Source organism: Chionomys nivalis, chromosome 5 (genome assembly GCF_950005125.1).
Source record: "Chionomys nivalis chromosome 5, mChiNiv1.1, whole genome shotgun sequence".
NCBI lineage: Eukaryota > Metazoa > Chordata > Mammalia > Rodentia > Cricetidae > Chionomys > Chionomys nivalis.
The window spans coordinates 99,569,214-99,589,261 of record NC_080090.1 but is presented as its reverse complement, the minus strand read 5'-3'; the positions used below and the strand labels follow the sequence as shown (position 1 = coordinate 99,589,261).

At 37.6% G+C, this 20,048-nt stretch overlaps 1 protein-coding gene across 5 annotated transcripts in view; it reads right to left on the bottom strand.

Moving 5' to 3' along the window:
* Ptpn4 (protein tyrosine phosphatase non-receptor type 4) overlaps window positions 1-20,048 on the bottom strand; it is a 182,482-nt gene that overhangs the window by 125,633 nt on the left and 36,801 nt on the right. For all 5 annotated transcript variants that reach the window (XM_057769289.1, XM_057769285.1, XM_057769287.1 and 2 more), the window contains exon 2: window positions 8,675-8,829. In XM_057769289.1, coding sequence (XP_057625272.1) covers window positions 8,675-8,812 — 138 coding nt within the window. In that variant the 5' untranslated portion in view covers window positions 8,813-8,829. The remainder of the gene's footprint in view (window positions 1-8,674; window positions 8,830-20,048) is intronic.

Genomic DNA, 20,048 nt, shown 5'->3' with positions numbered 1-20,048 from the left:
TTCCCACTCTGGTCAGAAGGAGAATCTCTCCAACCCATGACAACTAGCAACAGTACACCTGCAAGTAGCATGACAGTGTAAAAACTGCAGACAGTAGAAAGAGGAACGCAAAATTGTGGGCCTGTCCCCCCCTTTCCTATATATGCAGCCTACCTCTTATTCTCATTGGGTCATATAGAGACATCCATCCTAGCATTGCCAACTGCACTTTAGCATAGGCCCTGATAAAGCCTCACTCAGATGAATTCATACTTATCATGTTTTCTACTGCAGGCAGAAAACACTAAACTGGCTGCAGTAAGAGCAACTAACACAGATTCAATGCAATGCCCAGCAAAATCCCAGCAAAATTCTTCATCGATCTCAAAGGAACAATGCTCAACTTCATATGGAAAAGCAAAAACCCAGGACAGCCAAAACAATCCTGTACAATAAAAGAACTTCTGGAGACATCACAATTCCTGACTTCAAACTGCAGTACTGAAAACAGCCTATTATTGGCATAAGAACAGATAGGAAGACCAATGGAACTGAACAGAAGACCCAGATATCAATCTTTGAACACCTGATTTTTGACAAAGAAGCAAAAAATATCAAATGGAAAAAAGAAAGCATATTTAACAAGTGGTGCTGGTATAGCAGGATTTCAACATGTAGAAGAATGAAAATAGACCCATACCTATCACCATGCACAAAACTCAAGTTCAAATGGATCAAAGACCTCAACATAAAGCCAACCACACTGAACCTTATAGAACAGAAAGTGGGAAATACAGTTGAATGCATTGGCACAGGGAACCACTTCCTAAATATAACCCCAGCAGCACAGACACAGAGAGAAACAATTAATAAATGGGACCTCCTGAAACTGAGAAGCTTCTGTAAAGCAAAGGACACGGTCAACAAGACAAAACGACAGCTTACAGAATGGGAAAAGATCTTCGGTAACCCCACATCAGACAGAGGACTGATCTCCAAAATATACAAAGAACTCAAGAAATTGGTCACCTAAAGAACACATAATCCAATTTAAAAAAAGGAGTACAGACCTAAACAGAGAATTCTCAACAAAGGAATTTAAAATGGCTGAAAGAGACTTAAGGAAATGTTCAACATCCTTAGTCATCAGAGAAATGCAAATCAAAACAGCTCTGAGATTCCATCTTACACCTGTAAGAATGGCCAAGATCAAAAACACTGATGACAACTTGTGCTGGAGAAGTTGTGGTGAAAAGGGAACACTCCTGCATTGCTGGTGGGAAGCTGTACTGCAAGCTGGTACAACCCCTATGGACATCAGTGTGGCGATTTCTCAGAAAATTAGGAAACAACCTTCCTCAAGACCTAGTAATACCACTTTTTAGTATATATCCAAAGGATGCTCAATCGGGCCACAAGGACATGTGCTCAACTATGTTCATAGCAGCATTGTTTGTCATTGCCAGAACCTGGAAACAACCTAAATGCCCCTCAACTGAAGAATGGATAAGAAAATGTGGTACATTTACACAATGGAGTACTACACAGCAGAAAAAAATAATGACATCTTGAATTTTGCAGGAAAATGGATGGAGCTAGAAAACATTATTTTGAGTAAGGTAACCAAAACCCAGAAAGACAATTATCACATGTACTCACTCATAAGTGGTTTTTAAACATAAAGCAAAGACAACCAGCCTACAAACCATAATCACAGAGAACTTAAACAATGAGGACACTAAGACTTACATAGATCTAATCTACATAGGAAGTAGAAAAAGACAAGATCTCCTGAGTAAATTGGGAGCATGGGGACCTTGGGAGAGGATTGAAGGGGGGAGAGAAGAGGCAGGGAGGAAAGCAGAGAAAAATGTAAAGTTCAATAAAAATCAATAAAAAAAAGTTTAAATAAATAAAAAAAAATGGGCAGCTAACACCAGGGCTGCTATTACAGAAAATGCCTAGCAGTCAGAGGGCAGCTGAAGTGCTGCATTGAGCTGCCCAGAGCAAAGAGTTGCTAGAAAAGCTGCAAGATTTGCCAAAAGAAGCTGGGAAAGCTGTTTAACACTACCTGCTGAGAGCTGCGAATCCTAAGAAATGAACACTGCTGACACTCAAACTTCAGAGCTATAACCAAGTCCCAGTGACAGATTCTGTATTAAACATGGTGGACTAAAGAATGATCTCTAGCCTCCACATGCATATATACACAAACGTACACACACATGCATACATATGCACACTCACTCATAGACACAAAGACTACAGAGTAAGTCACAAGGTACTGCACTTAAACAATCAAGTTTTTCAAACAAAATGTGACTATAGTAGAGAAACAAAGAATATAGGATAAAATACTGATGAAATGTTTTAAGATGGTGGCTTCATAAACAAAACAACACAATTCAGTTACCAACTGATATGCCACAGAAAAACATTTTTCTAACAAAAGCTAAACCTAGCTCAACTAAAGTTAAGTTATATCTCAAATCCTGTAAATGACTGCTTAGTCGAAATCAAAAATACCAAATTCATCAATGGTCCAGATGCTCAGGGTTCCATCTTTGAAAATCAAGTATCATTTTACTCCCTTGATCGGTGTATTTCAGACCATTTTGATTTTATAAGATATGTGTATATATCAGTGAGACAGAAGTTACTTCACTCAATTATCTATCTTAATCAAATGAAGACGGTATCTGTGAACACATGAATATATTAAATGTTTCAAGTAAAAATTTATTATCATACAGTGACATAATCTTATATTTTAAAACAATCAAGACTTTGATTTTTGGCTAGACAGAGTAGCTGGTATTGAAATATTGTCCTGCCACAAATACCTACAAAAGCTAGATATATGTTTGGGGTATGTAATATGTCTCTGTGTGTTTGTGGTTTATTTTTTTTTAAAGAGACAACAGACAACCTATGATCCTTGGAGGAAAAAGAAACAGACGAACCAAGTTCTACATTGTCTTTGTTCTCATGGGTATTTTCTAAACAATGGTATAAGAAAATACTAACCAAAAAGAGAGTAACAAACACTCTTGGCTAGGATGAGAATATGAAAAGTATAATTGGAGCTATTAAAGTAGTTGAATTGTGTAGGTTATTAGACAAGAAAGAGTCAAAGAAGAAAAAGCCACAAATATCTACTTAACAATTCTGCAGTGTCCTCATCTGTGTTCTAGGAGAAGAGATTTGGAGGCTGCACGATTCTCAGAAGAAAGAGGACTACAGGTTCAATCAGAGGCAAGAGATTTTGATGTAAATCTGAGGCACAAGTTGAGAACCCAAACAGCCTATGCTCAGAGTAAGAATAAAGTTGGAATAGACCCAAAGAAAGTAGATGGACATTATTGAGGATTGTGTTGTAGTCTCAAAGAAGCTTACATTATCACATAAAAATAAAATATATAGGGGGCTGGAGAGATGGCTCAGTGGTTAAGAGCATTGCCTGCTCTTCCAAAGGTCCTGAGTTCAATTCCCAGCAACCACATGGTGGCTCACAACCATCTGTAATGATGTCTGGCGCCCTCTTCTGGCCTGCAGACATACACAGACAGAATATTGTATACATAATAAATAAATAAAAAAAATTGAAAAAAAAAATAAAATAAAATATATATCTATATATCTATATATCTATATATCTATAGATAGATAGATAGATAGATAGATAGATAGATAGATAGATAGATAGATAGATAGATAGATGGATAGAGAGCCGGGAAGATGATCAGAGAGTAAAGTACTTGCTACGCAAGCAAAAGAACCTGAGTCTGAATCCCTAGCCACCACCTCAAGGATTGGTATTGTGGCATGCCCCCTGTAATCCTCATATTGGAGTAGGGAAAGGAGGTAAGCAGATCCCAGAGGCTTGGTGTCAGCCAGGTTAGACTGAAATAGCAAGTTCTAGATCCAGTGAAAGACTTTAGTTCAAAAGTAAATAAAATATAATAGAGAACTACAGATAAAAAATATACAAAGTTGAACACTGGCCTCTATATGCACGTGTATAGGCAAGCACAATCACCCATACAGTTCCCACGACTCACACACACACACGCAAATACAAGTTATGGTGTACTCCTATATTCATAGCATAAACGAGTCTTGAAGGAGGAAGGACTATAATTACTTCAAGACCATTCTGAGCTATATAGTCAGTACCAAACCAACTAGCACTACATAACAGGACTGTCTGAAAAAGAAGGAGGAGAAAAAGAAGGGAAGGGGGAAGGGGGAAGAAGGGGGAAGGGGGAAGTGGGAAGAAGGGGGAAGGGGGAAAAAGGGGGAAAAAGGGGGAATGGGGAAGGAAGGGGGAAGGGGAAGGGGGAAGGAAAGGGGAAGGGGGAAGGAAAGGGGAAGGGGGATGGGAAAGGGAAAGGGAAAGGGAAGGGAAGGGAGAAAAGAGAGAGAGGAAGGACGGAGAAACAGAGGGAGGGAGGGAGAGAGGGAGGGAAAAAGAAAAAAGAAAAGAAAGACAGGTGTGGTGGCACATGCCTTTAATCCCAGTATTTGGGAGGAAGGGGCAAGTGGATCTCTTGATTTTAAAGTCAGACTGGTCTACAGACTAATTTCCAGATTTCCAGGATAGCCAGAGCTACACAAAGAAACCAGGTCTCTAAAATCTTAAAAAAAAAAAAAAAAAGAAAAGAAAAGAAAAAGAAAAAGAAAAGAAAAAAGGAGGGAGGGAGAAGAGAAGAAGAGATGGAGGGAGGGAGGCAGGCAAAAAAGAAAGACAAAAAGATGAAAGAAAAAAAACTTCAAACATGGACACAAAAGTGGGCCAACGTGGATAGGATGACTAACTAGATTTTTTTCAGTAGAAGTAAATGTCACTTTTATTTATTTATTTATTTATTTATTTATTTATTTATTTATTTATTTTTGGTTTTGCGAGACAGGGTTTCTCTGTGGGTTTTTTTGGAGCCTGTCCTGGAACTAGCTCTTGTAGACCAGGCTGGTCTCAAACTCACAGAGATCCGCCTGCCTCTGCCTCCCGAGTGCTGGGATTAAAGGCGTGCGCCACCACCGCCCGGCCTAAATGTCACTTTTAATTACTAATTAATATATTTCAAAAATGATATGAGACCCAAAAACTACACTTGCCCAATGAAAACGCGATAGGCAGAACTGGGTCACCTGTTCACACTATAAATCTTTCTAATAGTTTTCTCATGCTTAATATACAATTAAGTTTAGAAAAAAGGGCATTCCAAATTAAAAGAATTACTGTTAAGTTCTATCATATAATACAAAGTTCAATTTCTCATATATTCCAAAACTCACCAAGGCCAGCTGGCCCGGGTCTGAAAAAGCATGGGATAAAACTGGACTCACTGAACATAGCAGACAATGAGGACTACTGAGAACTCAAGAACAATGGCACTGGGTTTTGATCCTACTGCACGTACTGGCTTTGTGGGAGCCTAGGCAGTTTGGATGCTCACCTTACTAGACCTGGATGGAGGTGGGTGGTCCTTGGTCTTCGCACAGGGCAGGGAACCTTGATTGCTCTTTGGGCTGAAGAGGGAGGGGGATTTTGATCGGGGGAGGGGGAGGGAAATGGGAGGCGGTGGCGGGGAGGAGGCAGAAATCTTTAATAAATAAATAAAATTTAAAAAAAAGAAAAAAAAGGATAAAATACACACAAAAAAATAAAGGCATTCACCACCACACCCAGCTTGATTTTAAACTTTTAAAAGTTTTGTATTCAATAAATTTCTCAAGGCAGACACTCACTGTCAAAAATCAATTTGAGGGAGACTAAACAAAAATGTTTTCTTAAATAAGCTGATGAACCAGCCTGACTCCATTTCAGGCTAAAAGCCTTCTGAGATCTCCTGCGTGCTCACACACAAAAAAACTTTTTAAGGGAATTCATGTAGTAAGTTGAGAAAAGCAATAGTTATCACTTAATAAATTCTATTTAATATTTAATGAATTAAGTGTTGTAAAAATGCACACAGGGTGGGGGGGGAGAATTCTGTCTCTGTAAGTACCCTAATAGAAAGAAACTCCCAAATTTCTCTTTAGAAAATATGGCTACTAACCAGACTGGTGATAGAGACCTGTAAGACCATTGCAGTAGTCCGGATATAATTGGCCCTTATAAGCTCGTAGGGAGTGACACTAAGAGGAGGTATGGCTTTGTCAGAGTAGGTGTGGCCTTGTTGGAGGAAGTGTCACTGTGGGGGTGGGCTTTAATGTCTTATTTGTTTAAGCTGTGATCAGTTTGACAAACAATTCACTTCCTGTTGCTTAGAGATCAAGATGTAGGACTCTCAGCTCCTTCAGCAGCATCAAGTTAGCCTGCACATCACCATGTCCTCACAGGATGATAATGGATGAAACCTCTGAACTGTAAGCCAGCCACCCAAATTAAATGTTTTTTCTTTGTAAGAGTTGCCATGTCTCTTCACAGCAATAAAAATCTTAAGACAACTACCAACTCAGGAAGTAAAGGCAGGAAGGCTGACAAGTTCAAGGCTTGGGTGAACTACAGAGCAAGCAAGTTCAAGGCCAAATCAGCACAACTTTGTGAAAGTATATCCCAAAATGAAAAATAGAAACAGTCTGGGAACAGAGTCCATTGGCAGAATGTTTGAATTGCATGTTCAATCCACAATAAAACATAAATAAACAAACATGAAAATACGATTGTAGTATAGTTCTAAGTAAATAGTCCCTTTAATTAAAAAAAATTCTTATATTAACTTAAAATAAGACTTATTAAACTTATACCTCCAAAATAATCTTCTTGAGTCCATAACAGGCAAAAAATTTTTTTTCAATTGTCTGATACATAATTTATATTAATCAGAAATTTTTTATGAAGGGAAATTCTCTTTACTTTTTATTTCTGCTTTGAAACCTACTCTTCATCTATTAATAGTAGAAAACAAGAAACTTAAAATTTAACATTTTAGAAAGCATGAGGTTAAATAATCTCATAAGTAATGAGATTTTTACTGTTTTGCAACTTGTTTTCAAATGTGAAATAGAATTGAGGATTTTTTGAAAGGCAAATTAGTGATCCTGCTAAATAATAAGTAATACACGGAAAATTTAAGCTTAAAAAACTAGTAAACAGGACTGAAAAGATGATACAGTGGACAAAGGCACTTGCCTTGCAAGCCTAATAATCTGGGTTTGACCCGCAAAACCCATGCTAAAGTGATAGAAAAAAAAACTGTCTTCTGTATTCTGTTGAAATAAAATGGCACCATTCTCCAGGGGGTAGCTGGGTCCCAGGAGGAGCTGCTGCAGGTAAGAGACAGAGACAGATAGGCATGCCATTCAGAGTGAGCTTGGGATATAGTTTCTTCAGTTAAAAGGGGGGGGGGGAGGAAACAGAGAGAAAAGAGGAGGAGGAGAGAGGGAGAGACAGCAGAAGTTACCTCTTCCAGAGAGGGATGGCAAGACGGAGATCACAGGCTGGGGGAGGCAAGATATGCACTTCACTAGGAAGAAAGGGAGGGGTTGGAAGAGGGCGGGGCTGGTCTCTTAAAGGGACAGTGTAACCAGGTGACAAACTAGGCCAGATCATAACAATCTGACCTCCACATTCATACTGTGGCAGATATGTTCCCATTAACCCCCATACACATTATACACGAACACAAGTAAAATAAAGGTTGTTTGTATTTGGTAAATATAAATATTTTAAATCACAGATTTCAAAGTATAGATAGGCACAATACATCAGAAAATAGATCCCTTGTCATTGCCATGACTTTGATAGGAACATGGACTATTTGTTAAAGAATATCATATATAGAAGAACACTAAATTACACAATAGGACTGTATAAATTTAGAAGACTCTCAAGATGCTAAATACTTATTGGTGTGTCTACCACTTACTTTTCAGGGAGTTGAGAAAGAAAAGAGAAAGTAAATGTTAACATCAGTTCAGTCTGAACAAAGGGAGCTATGTATTCAGTACGCTCTTCTCCATTCCATTCCAACTACAGATTTGAAGCTTTTAAAATAAAAAAAGGTATGTGTATCCTTGGACATATTCCTAAGACACGAATTAGAACTTAAGAGCCCATAGTGGAAATAATCCGAACACAAAGAAAAACAAATAGAATAACTAAACAGAAATAGGAAAATGGATACACTATGGTATGCTCATACAAAAGACTAGCAAACAACAATGAAAATTAATGAACTAATACGAACATACCACATAGGTGAAACTCAAGTAACAATGAACAACTGAAGCTAGATATTAATAACAAGAAGAAATACTTGTTGGACAAATGCTTTTCAGACAATACTTATGTAATATCAGTCTTACTAGTTACATTTGTTTAACAAAAGTTGTATTCATAGACAGTACAAACAAGGTTTTAGTGAAACATATTAGGAAGGTATTTAAGAAATTATATTCAGGTACCCTCATGCACATTATAAAATCACCCACATACTACTGATTTGTTCATGAACTAGGATACTATGCTGTGTAGAACTTTTTGAAAGATCTAGTCTGAATGAGCAGGTGTACCAGATATAAACTTGTATAAGACTTTCTTAAATAAAAATGTTCAAACTGTACTATAACTTAATGATTTTAGTTTTCAAATAAATCTAAATTCAGACTAATATCCAGAGCTAATGGTGGTGATGATGATGATACTAAGGAAAGAAGGAGGAGAAAATAAAGTAAAATAAATACTCACATTAACTCTGAAAGCCTGCACAGTGTTATCCAGAAGAAGAATGTTGCAAACCACCTCTGTATGCTGTCTGTCTCGGGCCAACTCTGATGCTCGGACATTGTAGGTTCTGCCAGAAGGCAATCGAAAACGTGCGGTCATTACTGTCCACACAAGATCTAGGTTTAAAAAACAAAACTCAATAAATAAAACAAATTGTGGAAGATACAGTATAGCTTAAAAAATAAAGTTAATATGCATTTTAAGACATTCACAGAAAACAATTATAAATTGTCCATACAAAATCTAGGTTTAAAAGACAATAAACACCAAATAAAAGGAATAGCGAAAGATATGGTATAGCTTTAGCAGCACAGACATTAAGGGCATCATTGAATAAATGGGACCTCCTGAGACTGAGAAGCCTCTGTAAAGCAAAGGACACTGTCACTAAGACAAAAAGGGAACCCACTAACTGGGAGAAGATCTTCACCAACTCCGCAACAGACAAAGGTCTGATCTCCAAAATATATAGAGAACTCAAGAAAGTAGACCGTAAAGGGCTAATCAACCCAATTAAAAAATGGGGCACTGAGCTGAACAGAGAATTCTTAACAGAAGAAGTTCGAATGGCCAAAAGACATTTAAAGTCATGCTCAACTTCCCTAGCGATCAGGGAAATGCAAATCAAGACAACTTTAAGATACCATCTTACACCTGTCAGAATGGCTAAAATAAAAAACACCAATGATAGCCTTTGCTGGAGAGGTTGTGGAGAAAGGGGTACACTCACCCATTGCTGGTGGGAATGCAAACTTGTGCAACCACTTTGGAAAACAGTGTGGCGGTTTCTCAGGAATTTCGGGATCCACCTACCCCTGGACCCAGCAATACCACTCTTGGGAATATACCCAAGAAATGCCCTATCATACAACAAAAGTATATGCTCAACTATGTTCATAGCAGCATTGTTTGTAATAGCCAGAACCTGGAAACAACCTAGATGCCCTTCAATGGAAGAATGGATGAAGAAAGTATGGAATATATAAATATTAGAGTACTACTCAGCAGTAAAAAACAATGACTTCCTGAATTTTGCGTGCAAATGGACGGAAATAGAAAACACTATCCTGAGTGAGGTAAGCCAGACCCAAAAAGAGGAACATGGGATGTACTCACTTATATTTGGTTTCTAGCCATGAATAGGGGACGTTGAGCCTATTATGTGTGGTCCTAGAGAAGCTAATTAAGAAGGTGAACCCAAAGAAAAACATTTAGGCGATGAAAGGAGACAGAGACAAAGACCCACTTTGGAGCACCGGACTGAAATCTCAAGGTCCAAATCAAGAGCAGGAGACAGAGCACGAGCAAGGAACTCAGGACTGCGAGGGGTGCACCCACACACTGAGGCAATGGGGATGTTCTATCGGGAACTCACCAAGGCCAGCTGGCCTGGGTCTGAAAAAGCATGGGATAAAACCGGACTCCCTGAACATAATGGACAATGAGGATTACTGAGAACTCAAGAACAATGGCAATGGGTTTTTGATCCTACTGCACGTACTGGCTTTGTGGGAGCCTAGGCAGTTTGGATGCTCACCTTACTAGACCTGGATGGAGGTGGGTGGTCCTTGGACTTCCCACAGGGCAGGGAACCCGGATTACTCTTAGGGATGATGAGGGAGGGGGACTTGATGGGGGAGGGGGAGGGAAATGGGAGGTGGTGGCGGGGAGAAGGCAGAAATCTTTAATAAATAAATAAACAATAAAAAAATTAAAAAAAATAAAAGTAAAGTTAATATAGATTTTAAATTAAAACATTGACAGAAAACAATTACAAGTTTTGAAATTGCTTTCTTAATCAAGATTAAGAAAATTAAGACACACACACACACATATATATAGAAGATTTCATAGGTAAAAATTTCAGAAAGTCATATTCCAATCCAAAATATATACACTTAAAGTGTAGAGAAATATGAGCTCAACAAGTGGGATGTTACTAGCTAATGTGCTTTCTAAAAATATTATAGAAGAACAACAAGGGAGAAGATTGTTTCATTCCAGTCATTATTTTTTTTCTTTTATTTAAAAAAAAACTATAGAATAACAATAGTGAAGGTTGTTCTATTTCAATTTCAACCCAACGACTCCAACTTTTTTTTTTAATGGGAAAGGGAGATGTCAGGGTCTTACATTATACCCAGGTTGGGCTGGAACTCCAGCCTCAACATTCCAAACTGCTGGAATTACAGGCATGTGAGATGTGCCTAACTCTCTGGAATTTTCAATTTTTACATAAGTAGAGGAAAAAAAATAGATCCCCTATAAAAGAACAAGCGCTATATTGTCAATAACAGCTATTAAAAGACAATAAAATTGTACTTTTAAAGCTCTGAAATTTATTCAGAACACTGGATTCTATGCGCAAAAAACTAACATTCATATTAGACAGAAAAAAAACAAAAACAAAGCATTCCATGACTCAAAAGATTTAAAATCCATACAATTTCCACCTTAAAGACATTCCAATATAGGAAATTAAGCAAGGAAAAACAGACATTTGGAATGATGGTACTGATGTCGTTGTTGTTGTTATTATGGAGATTTCTCTGTACAGTCATGGCTATTCTGGAACTCTCTCTCTGTAGACCAGGCTGGCCTTACAATCAGTTATCTGTCTGCTTCTTTGAAACACAAAACAAAATATACTTAACGATCTGAAATTATACAAAGTATGTTCTCTAAAAACAGGAGACCTAAACTACAAATTAACAATAGAAAAATCTCCAAACACAAAGAAAGTAAATAGCATACTTCTAAGTACACATGGACTAACAAAGAAATATTAAGGGAACCCAAAAGATACACAGAAATAAGCAAAACAGAAAATACAATAGATCAAAATTTGTGGGTTACAAATATAGCACCACTAATAAGGGAAATTTATAAAACTGTATGTATAACAAAAAAAATTAGACATACCTTAAATCAATAATCTAATCTCCTTAAGAACTTGGACAGAGAAAAGCCTAATGAAACCACAACAAACGGGAATGAAATGAAAGAGAACAATTTTTAAATATTCCTATACAGCCATCCAAAACAAAAATCAACAGGACCCAAAGTAGTTTCTTTTAAAAGATCAATGAACCAAGATTAACAAAAAAAAAAAAAAAAAATTAAATGAGAAATAAAACGGAGGCCACCAACCTGAACCTTGTAGACATCAAAATAATACTGAAAACAATTTACACATAAGTGCAATAATTTGACAAATATAGTGGTTCTAGTCTTCAAAAGGTACAAAATATAAGAGTTTAATTAATCAATATAAGGGACCATTGAAATAGCACTGCAGCTATTTTTAAATTTTTATTCAAAGATGCCCTCTGGTCTTTGTTTTGTTTTTCTCGGCTCCCCTCCCTCCCCATTACTATCTACCCTCTCCAGTGACCCTCACACTCCCAATTTACTCAGGAGATCTTGGCTTTTTTCTCTTTTCTTTGTAGATTCATGTATGTTTCTCTTAGTGTTCTCTTAGTTGTATAGGTTGTCTGGTGTTGTGGACAGTAGGTTGTTGTTGTTTTTTTTTTTTTTTTTTGCTTTGCTTTATGTGTAGAAGGTACTTATGAGTATATGTTATATTTGTCGTTTTGGGTTTGGGTTACCTTACTCAATATGGTTTTTCCTAGATCCATCTATTTGCTTGCAAATTCCAAGATGTCATCCCTCCCCCCATCTCTGTAGTATTCCATTGTGTAAATGTACAGGTTTTTTTTTTTTTTTTTTTTTTTTTGATCCATTCTTCAGTTAAGGGGCATCTAGGTTGTTTCCAGGTTCTGGCAATGACAAACAATGCTGCTATGAACATAGTTGAGCACATGTCCTTGTGGCATGGTTGAGCATCCTTTGGATATATACCCAACAGTGGTATTGCTGGGTCTTGAGGAAGGTTGTTTGCTAATTTTCTGAGAAATTGCCATACTGACTTCCAAAGTGGCTGCACCAGCTTGGACTCCCACCAGTAATGGAAAAAATGTTGTATTTATCCCACATCCTCTTCAGCATAAGCTGTCGTCAGTAGTTTTGATCTTAGCCATTCTGGCTGGTATAAGATGGAATCTCAGAGTTGTTTTGATTTGCATTTCTCTGATGGCTAAGGACATTGAGCATTTCCTTAAGTGTCTTTCACCCATTTGTTGAAAGTTCTCTGTTTAAGTTTGTACCCCATCTTTTTCACTGGATTATTTGTTCTTTTGATGTCAAGTTTCTTGAGTTCTTTGTATATTTTGGAGATCAGTCCTTTATCTGATATGGGATTGGTGAAGGTCTTTTCCCATTCTGTAGGCTACCGTTTTTTCTTGTTGACCGTGGTCTTTGCTTTACAGGAGCTTCTCAGTTTCAGGAGGTCCTGTTTATTAATTGTTGTTCTCAATGTCAGTGTTACTGGGGTTATATTTAGGAAGTGGTCTCCTGTGCAAATGCATTCAAGTGTACTTCCCACTTTATATTCTATGAGGTTCAGTGTAGTCGGTTTTATGATGAGGTCATTGATTCATTCAGACTTGAGTTTTATACCTAGTGATAAATATGGATCTATTTTCATTCTTTTACATTTGATATCCAGTTAAGCCAGCACAATTTGTTGAATACCCTTTCTATTTTTCATTTTATATTTTTTGCCTCTTTGTCAAAAATCAGGTGTACATAGGTGTGTGGATTGATATCAGGGTCAATTCAGTTCCACTGGTCCTCCTGTCTGTTTTTATGCCAATACCAGGCTGTTTTCATTACTGTAGTTCCATACTAGAGTTTGAAGTCAGGGATTGTGATGCTTTCAGAAGTTCCTTTATTGTACAGGATTGTTTAGGCTATCCTGGGATTTTTTTTTTCATATGGAGCATTTTTTTTTTTTTTTTGAGGTCTGTGAAGAATTTTGATGGGCATTGCAATGAATCTGTAGATTGCTTTTGGTAAAATTGCCCCCCCCCCTTTTTTTGGTTTTTCGAGACAGGGTTTCTCTGTAGCTTTGGAGTCTTTCCTGGAACTAGCTCTTGTAGACCAGGTTGGCCTCAAACTCACAGAGATCCACCTGCCTCTACTTTTACTAAGCTAATTCTACCTACCCAAGAGCATGGGAAATCTTTCCATTTTCTGGTGTCTTTTTCAATTTCATTCTTCAAAGATTTAAAGTTCTTGTCATACAGGTCTTTTACTTGTTTGATTAGAGTTACTTCCAAGATAGTTTATATTATCTGTGGCTCTTGTGAATATAATATTTTATATTATCTGATTTCATTCTTAGCCCATTTATCACCTGTATGAGAGCTACTGATCTTTTTGAGTTAATCTTGTATCCTGCCACATTACTAAAGGTGTTTATGAGTTGTATGAGTTCCATGGCAGAATTTTTGTAGTCATTTATATATACTATCATATCATCAGAAAATAATGAGAGTTTGACTTCTTCTTTTCTGATTTGTATCCCCTTGATCTCCTTTTGACGTCTTATTGCTCTAGCTACAACTTCAAGTACTATATTGGATATGGAGAGAGTAGACAACCTTGTCTTGTTCCTGATTTCAGTAGGACCACTGGGAGTTTCTCTCCATTTAGTTTGATGTTGGTTGTTGGCTTGCTGTATATTGCCTTTATTATGTTTAGGTATGTTCCTTGTATTCCTGCTCTCTCCAAGACCTTTATCATGAAAGGATGTTATATTTTGTCAAAGGCTTTTTCAGCATCTAATGAAATGATCATGTGGGTTTTTTTTCAATTTGTTTACATGGTGGATTACTTTGACTGATTTTCTATTTATTTATTTATTTATTTGTTTATTTATTTATTTAATATTTCTGCCTCCTCCCCACCACCGCCTCCCATTTCCCTCCCCCTCCTCCAATCAAGTCCCCCTCCCTCGTCTGTCCTAAGAGCAATCAGGGTTCCCTGCCCTGTGGGAAGTCCAAAGACCATCCACCTCCATGCCGGTCTATTAAGAGGAGTATCCAAACTGCCTAGGCTCCCACAAAGCCAGTACGTGCAGTAGGATCAAAAACCCATTGCCATTGTTCTTGAGTTCTCAGTAGTCCTCATTGTCTGCTATGTTCAGGGAGTCCGGTTTTATCCCATGCTTTTTCTGACCCAGGCCAGCTGGCCTTGGTGAGTTCCCGATAGAACATCCCCATTGACTCAGTGTGTGGATGCACCCCTCACAGTCCTGAGTTCCTTGCTCGTGCTCTCTCTCCTTCTGCTCCTGATTTGGACCTTGAGATTTCAGTCCGGTGCTCCAATGTGGGTCTTTGTATCTGTCTCCTTTCATCGCCTGATGGAGGATGCTTATATGTTTTTCTTTGGGTTCACCTTCTTATTTAGCTTCTCTAGGATCATGAATTCTAGGCTCAATGTCCTTTATTTATGGCTAGAAACCAAATATGAGTGAGTACATCCCATGTTCCTCTTTTTGGGTCTGGCTTACCTCACTCAGGATAATGTTTTCTATTTCCATCCATTTGTATGCAAAATTCAAGAAGTCATTGTTTATTACTGCAGAGTAGTACTCTAATATGTATATATTCCATACTTTCTTCATCCATTCTTCCACTGAGGGGCATCTAGGTTGTTTCAAGGTCCTGGCTATTACAAACAATGCTGCTATGAACATAGTTGAGCATATACTTTTGTTGTATGATAAAACATCTCTTGGGTATATTCCCAAGAGAGGTATTGCTGGGTCCAGAGGTACGTTGATCCCGAATTTCCTGAGGAACCGCCACACTGCTGTCCAAAGTGGTTGCACAAGTTTGCATTCCCACCAGCAATGGATGAGTGTACCCCTTTCTCCACAATCTCTCCAGCAAAGGCTATCATTGGTGCTTTTTATTTTAGCCATTTTGACAGGTGTAAGATGGTATCTTAAAGTTGTCTTAATTTGCATTTCCCTGATCGCTAAGGAAGTTGAGCATGACCTTAAGTGTTTTTTGGCCATTTGAAATTCTTCTGTTCTCTGTTCAGCTCAGTGCCCCATTTTATAATTGGGTTGATTAGTCTTTTACGGTCTAATTTCTTGAGTTCTTTATATATTTTGGAGATCAGACCTTTGTCAGTTGCAGGATTGGTGAAGATCTTCTCCCAGTCAATGGGTTCCCTTTTTGTATTAGTGACAGTGTCCTTTGCTTTACAGAGGCTTCTCAGTCTCAGGAGGACCCATTTATTCAATGATGTCCTTCATGTCTGTGCTGCTGGGGTTATATGTAGGAAGCGGTTTCCTGTGCTCATGTGTTGTAGAGTACTTCCCAGTTTCTCTTCTATCAGGTTCAGTGTGTTCGGACTGATATTGAGGTCTTTAATCCATTTGGACTTGAGTTTTGTGCATGGTGATAGATATGGATCTATTTTCATTCTTCTACAGATTGATATCCAGTTTTGCCAGCACAGTTTGTTGAAGATGCTCTTTTTTCCATTGTATACTTTTAGTTCCTTTGTCGAAAATCAGGTGTTCATAGGTTTGTGGGTTAAAGTCAGGGTCTTCTATTCGATTCCATTGGTCGACTTCTCTGTTTTTATGCCAATACCAAGCTGTTTTCAATACTGTAGCTCTGTAATAGAGTTTGAAGTCAGGGATGGTAATGCCTCCAGACAGTCCTTTATTGTATAAGATTGTTTTGGCTATCCTGGGTTTTTTGTTTTTCCATATAAAGTTGATTATTGTCTTCTCAAGATCTGTGAAGAATTTTGATGGGATTTTTATGGGATTGCATTGAATCTATAGATTGCTTTTGGTAGAATTGCCATTTTTACTATGTTGATCCTCCCAATCCAAGAGCAAGGGAAATCCTTCCATTTTCTGGTGTCCTCTTCAATTTCTTTCTTCAAAGACTTAAAGTTCTTGTCAAATAGATCTTTCACTTCCTTGGTCAGAGTTACCCCAAGATATTTTATGTTATTTGTGGCTATCGTGAAAGGTGATGCTTCTCTGATTTCCCTCTCTGCTTCCTTATCCTTAGTGTATAGGAAGGCAACTGATTTTTTGGAGTTGATCTTGTATCCTGCCACATTACTAAAGGTAATTACTGTAGGAGTTCTTTGGTAGAATTTTTGGGGTCCCTTATGTATACTATCATGTCATCAGCAAATAACGAAAGCTTAACTTCTTCCTTTCCAATACAAATCCCCTTGATCCCCTTATGTTGTCCTACTGCTATTGCTAGAACTTCCAGCACTATATTGAAGAGATATGGAGAGAGTGGACAGCCTTGTCGTGTTCCTGATCTTAGTGGGATGGCTTTGAGTTTTTCTCCGTTTAATTTAATGTTAACTGTTGGCTTGCTGTAAATAGCTTTTATTATATTTAGGTATGACCCTTGTATCCCTAATCTCTCCAAGACTTTTATCATAAAGGGGTGTTGAATTTTGTCGAATGCTTTTTCTGCATCTAATGAAATGATCATATGGTTTTTTTCTTTCAGTTTATTTATATGGTGGATTACATTGATAGATTTGCGTATGTTGAACCAGCCCTGCATCTCTGGGATGAAGCCTACTTGATCATAATGGATAATTTTTCTAATGTGTTCTTGGATTCGGTTTGGCAGTATTTTATTGAGAATTTTTGCGTCGATGTTCATGAGTGAGATAGGCCTGTAATTCTCTTTCTTGGTTGGGTCTTTGTGTGGTTTTGGTATCAGGGTAACTGTAGCTTCATAAAAGGAATTAGGCAATGATTCTTCTGTTTCTATATTGTGAAATACGTTAAGGAGTATAGGTATTAGCTCTTCTTGGAAGTTCTGGTAGAATTCTGCATTGAAGCCATCTGGTCCTGGGCTTTTTTTGGAAGGGAGATTTTTTATAACAATTTCTAATTTTTCGCGACTAACAGGTCTATTTAGATTGTTCACCTGTTCTTGGTTTAGCTTTGGTATATGGTACTTATCTACAAAAATGTCCATTTCTTTTGCATTTTCCAGTTTTGTGGCATACAGGCTTTTGTAGTAAGACCTAATGATTCTCTGAATTTCCTCTGTGTCTGTGGTTATGTCCCCCTTTTCATTTATGATCTTATTTATTTGCATGTTCTCTGTCGTTTAATTAGTTTGGATAGGGGTTTGTCGATCTTGTTGATTTTCTCCAAGAACCAACTTTTTGTTTCATTGATTCTTTGGACTGTTTTCTGTGTTTCTATTTTGTTGATTTCTGCCCTCAGTTTGGTTATTTCCAGTCTTCTACTCCTCCTGGGCGCGTCTGCTTCTTTTTTTTCTAGAGCTGTCAGTGTGCTGTTAAGTCCCCAATGTATGCTTTCTCCGTTTTCTTTAAGTGGGCACTTAGTGCTATGAACTTTCCTCTTAGCACTGCTTTCATCGTGTCCCATAGGTTTGAGTATGTTGTCTCTTTATTTTCATTAAATTCAAGGAAGACTTTAATTTCTTTCTTAATTTCTTCCTTGACCCAGGTGTGGTTCAGTAGTTGACTGTTCAGTTTCCATGAGTTTGTCAGCTTTCTGGGGGTATCATTGTTGTTGCCTTCTAACTTTAATCCGTGGTGATCTGATAAGACACAGGTGGACACTGATATTTTTTGTATCTGTGGAGGTTTCCTTTGTTTCCGAGTATGTGGTCAATTTTCAAGAAGGTTCCATGAGCTGCAGAGAAGAAGGTATATTCTTTCCTATTTGGGTGGAGTGTTCTATAGATGTCTGTTAAGTCCATTTGCTTCATTACCTCCAACAATTCTCTTAATTCTCTATTAGGTTTCTGTCTGATTGACCTGTCCCTTGGTGAGAGAGGTGTGTTGAAGTCTCCTACTACTAGTGTGTGTGGTTTAATGTCTGCCTTAAGTTCTAGTAATATTTCTTTTACATACGTGGGTGATTTTATATTAGGAGCGTAGATATTCAGGATTGAGACTTCATCCTGATGAATTGTTCCTGTTATGAGTATAAAGTGTCCATCTCGATCTCTTCTGATTGATTTTAGTTTGAAGTCCGTTTTGTTAGAAATTAGTATGGCCACACCTGCTTTTTTTTTAGGACCATTTGCTTGAAAAACCTTTTCCCAACCCTTTACTCTAAGTAGATGCCTGTCTTTGTGGTTGAGATGTGTTTCTTGCAAACAGCAGAATGTTGGATCCTGTTTTCGTATCCAATCTCTTAGCCTGTGCCTTTTTATAGGTGAATTGAGACCATTAATATTAAGTGATATTAATGACCAGTGGTTGTTTGCTCCAGTTATTCTTATTGTTTTTGGTAGTAGAGTTTGTGTGTCTCCCTTCTTTGAGTTGTGATAGTGAAGGGTCACTAGATGCCTGAGGCATTGTAGGCAGTGTTAGCAATGTTGAATTCCTTGGGTTGTGATTTTCCTTCTATTACTTTCTGCAGGGCTGAATTTGTGGCTACGTATTGTTTAAATTTGTTCTTATCCTGGAATGTCTTGTTTTCTCCATTGATAGTGAACGATAGCTTGGCTGGGTATAGTAGTTTGGGTTTGCATCCGTGGTCTCTTAGTTTCTGCAGTACCTCTATCCAAGACCTTCTGGCTTTCATGGTTTCCGTAGAGAAGTCAGGTGTAAGTCTGATCGGTTTACCTTTATAAGTTACTTGCCCTTTTTCCTTTGCAGCTCTTAATATTCTTTCTTTAATCTGTACATTTTGTGTTTTGATCATTATATGGCGAGGGGATGTTTTTATTTGGTCCAGTCTGTATGCTTCTTGAATATTCAAAGGAATTTCATTCTTTAGGTTGGGAAAGTTTTCTTCCATAATTTTGTTAAAAATATTTTCTGTGCCTTTGAGTTGTGACTCTTCTCTTTTTTGTATCCCTATTATTCTTAGGTTTGGTCTTTTTATTGTGTCCCATAATTCCTGAATGTTTTGTGATAAGAATTTGTTGACTTTGCTGTTTTCTTTGATCGGTGCATTTATTTTCTCTATGGTATCCTCAGAATCTGAGATTCTTTCTTCTATCTCTTGTATTCTATTGATTATGCTTGATTCTGTAGTCTCTGCTCGTTGACCCAGATTTTCCATATCCAGCTGGTCCTCAGTTTGTGTTTTCTTCCTTGCTTCCATTTCAGTTTTCAATTCTTGAACTGTTTCCATTACTTGTTTGATCGTTTTTTCTTGGTTTCCCAGGGTATCATTCACATATTTACTCATTTCTTCAAACTTTTTGTTATACTTCTCATCCATTTCTATAAGGGCGTTTTTTACATGTTGTTTAAGGGACTCTATTGTTTTCATAAAGTCAATTTTTTCCACTTCTTCTGTGTTAGGGTGTTCAAGTCCTTCTAATGTAAGATCATTGGGTTCTGGTGTTTTCATGTTGTTTTTCAGATTGTTAGGTGAATTCTTGTCTTGGCGCCTGCCCATCTCCTCCTATCGATGCTATCTAATGGGTCTTTTAAA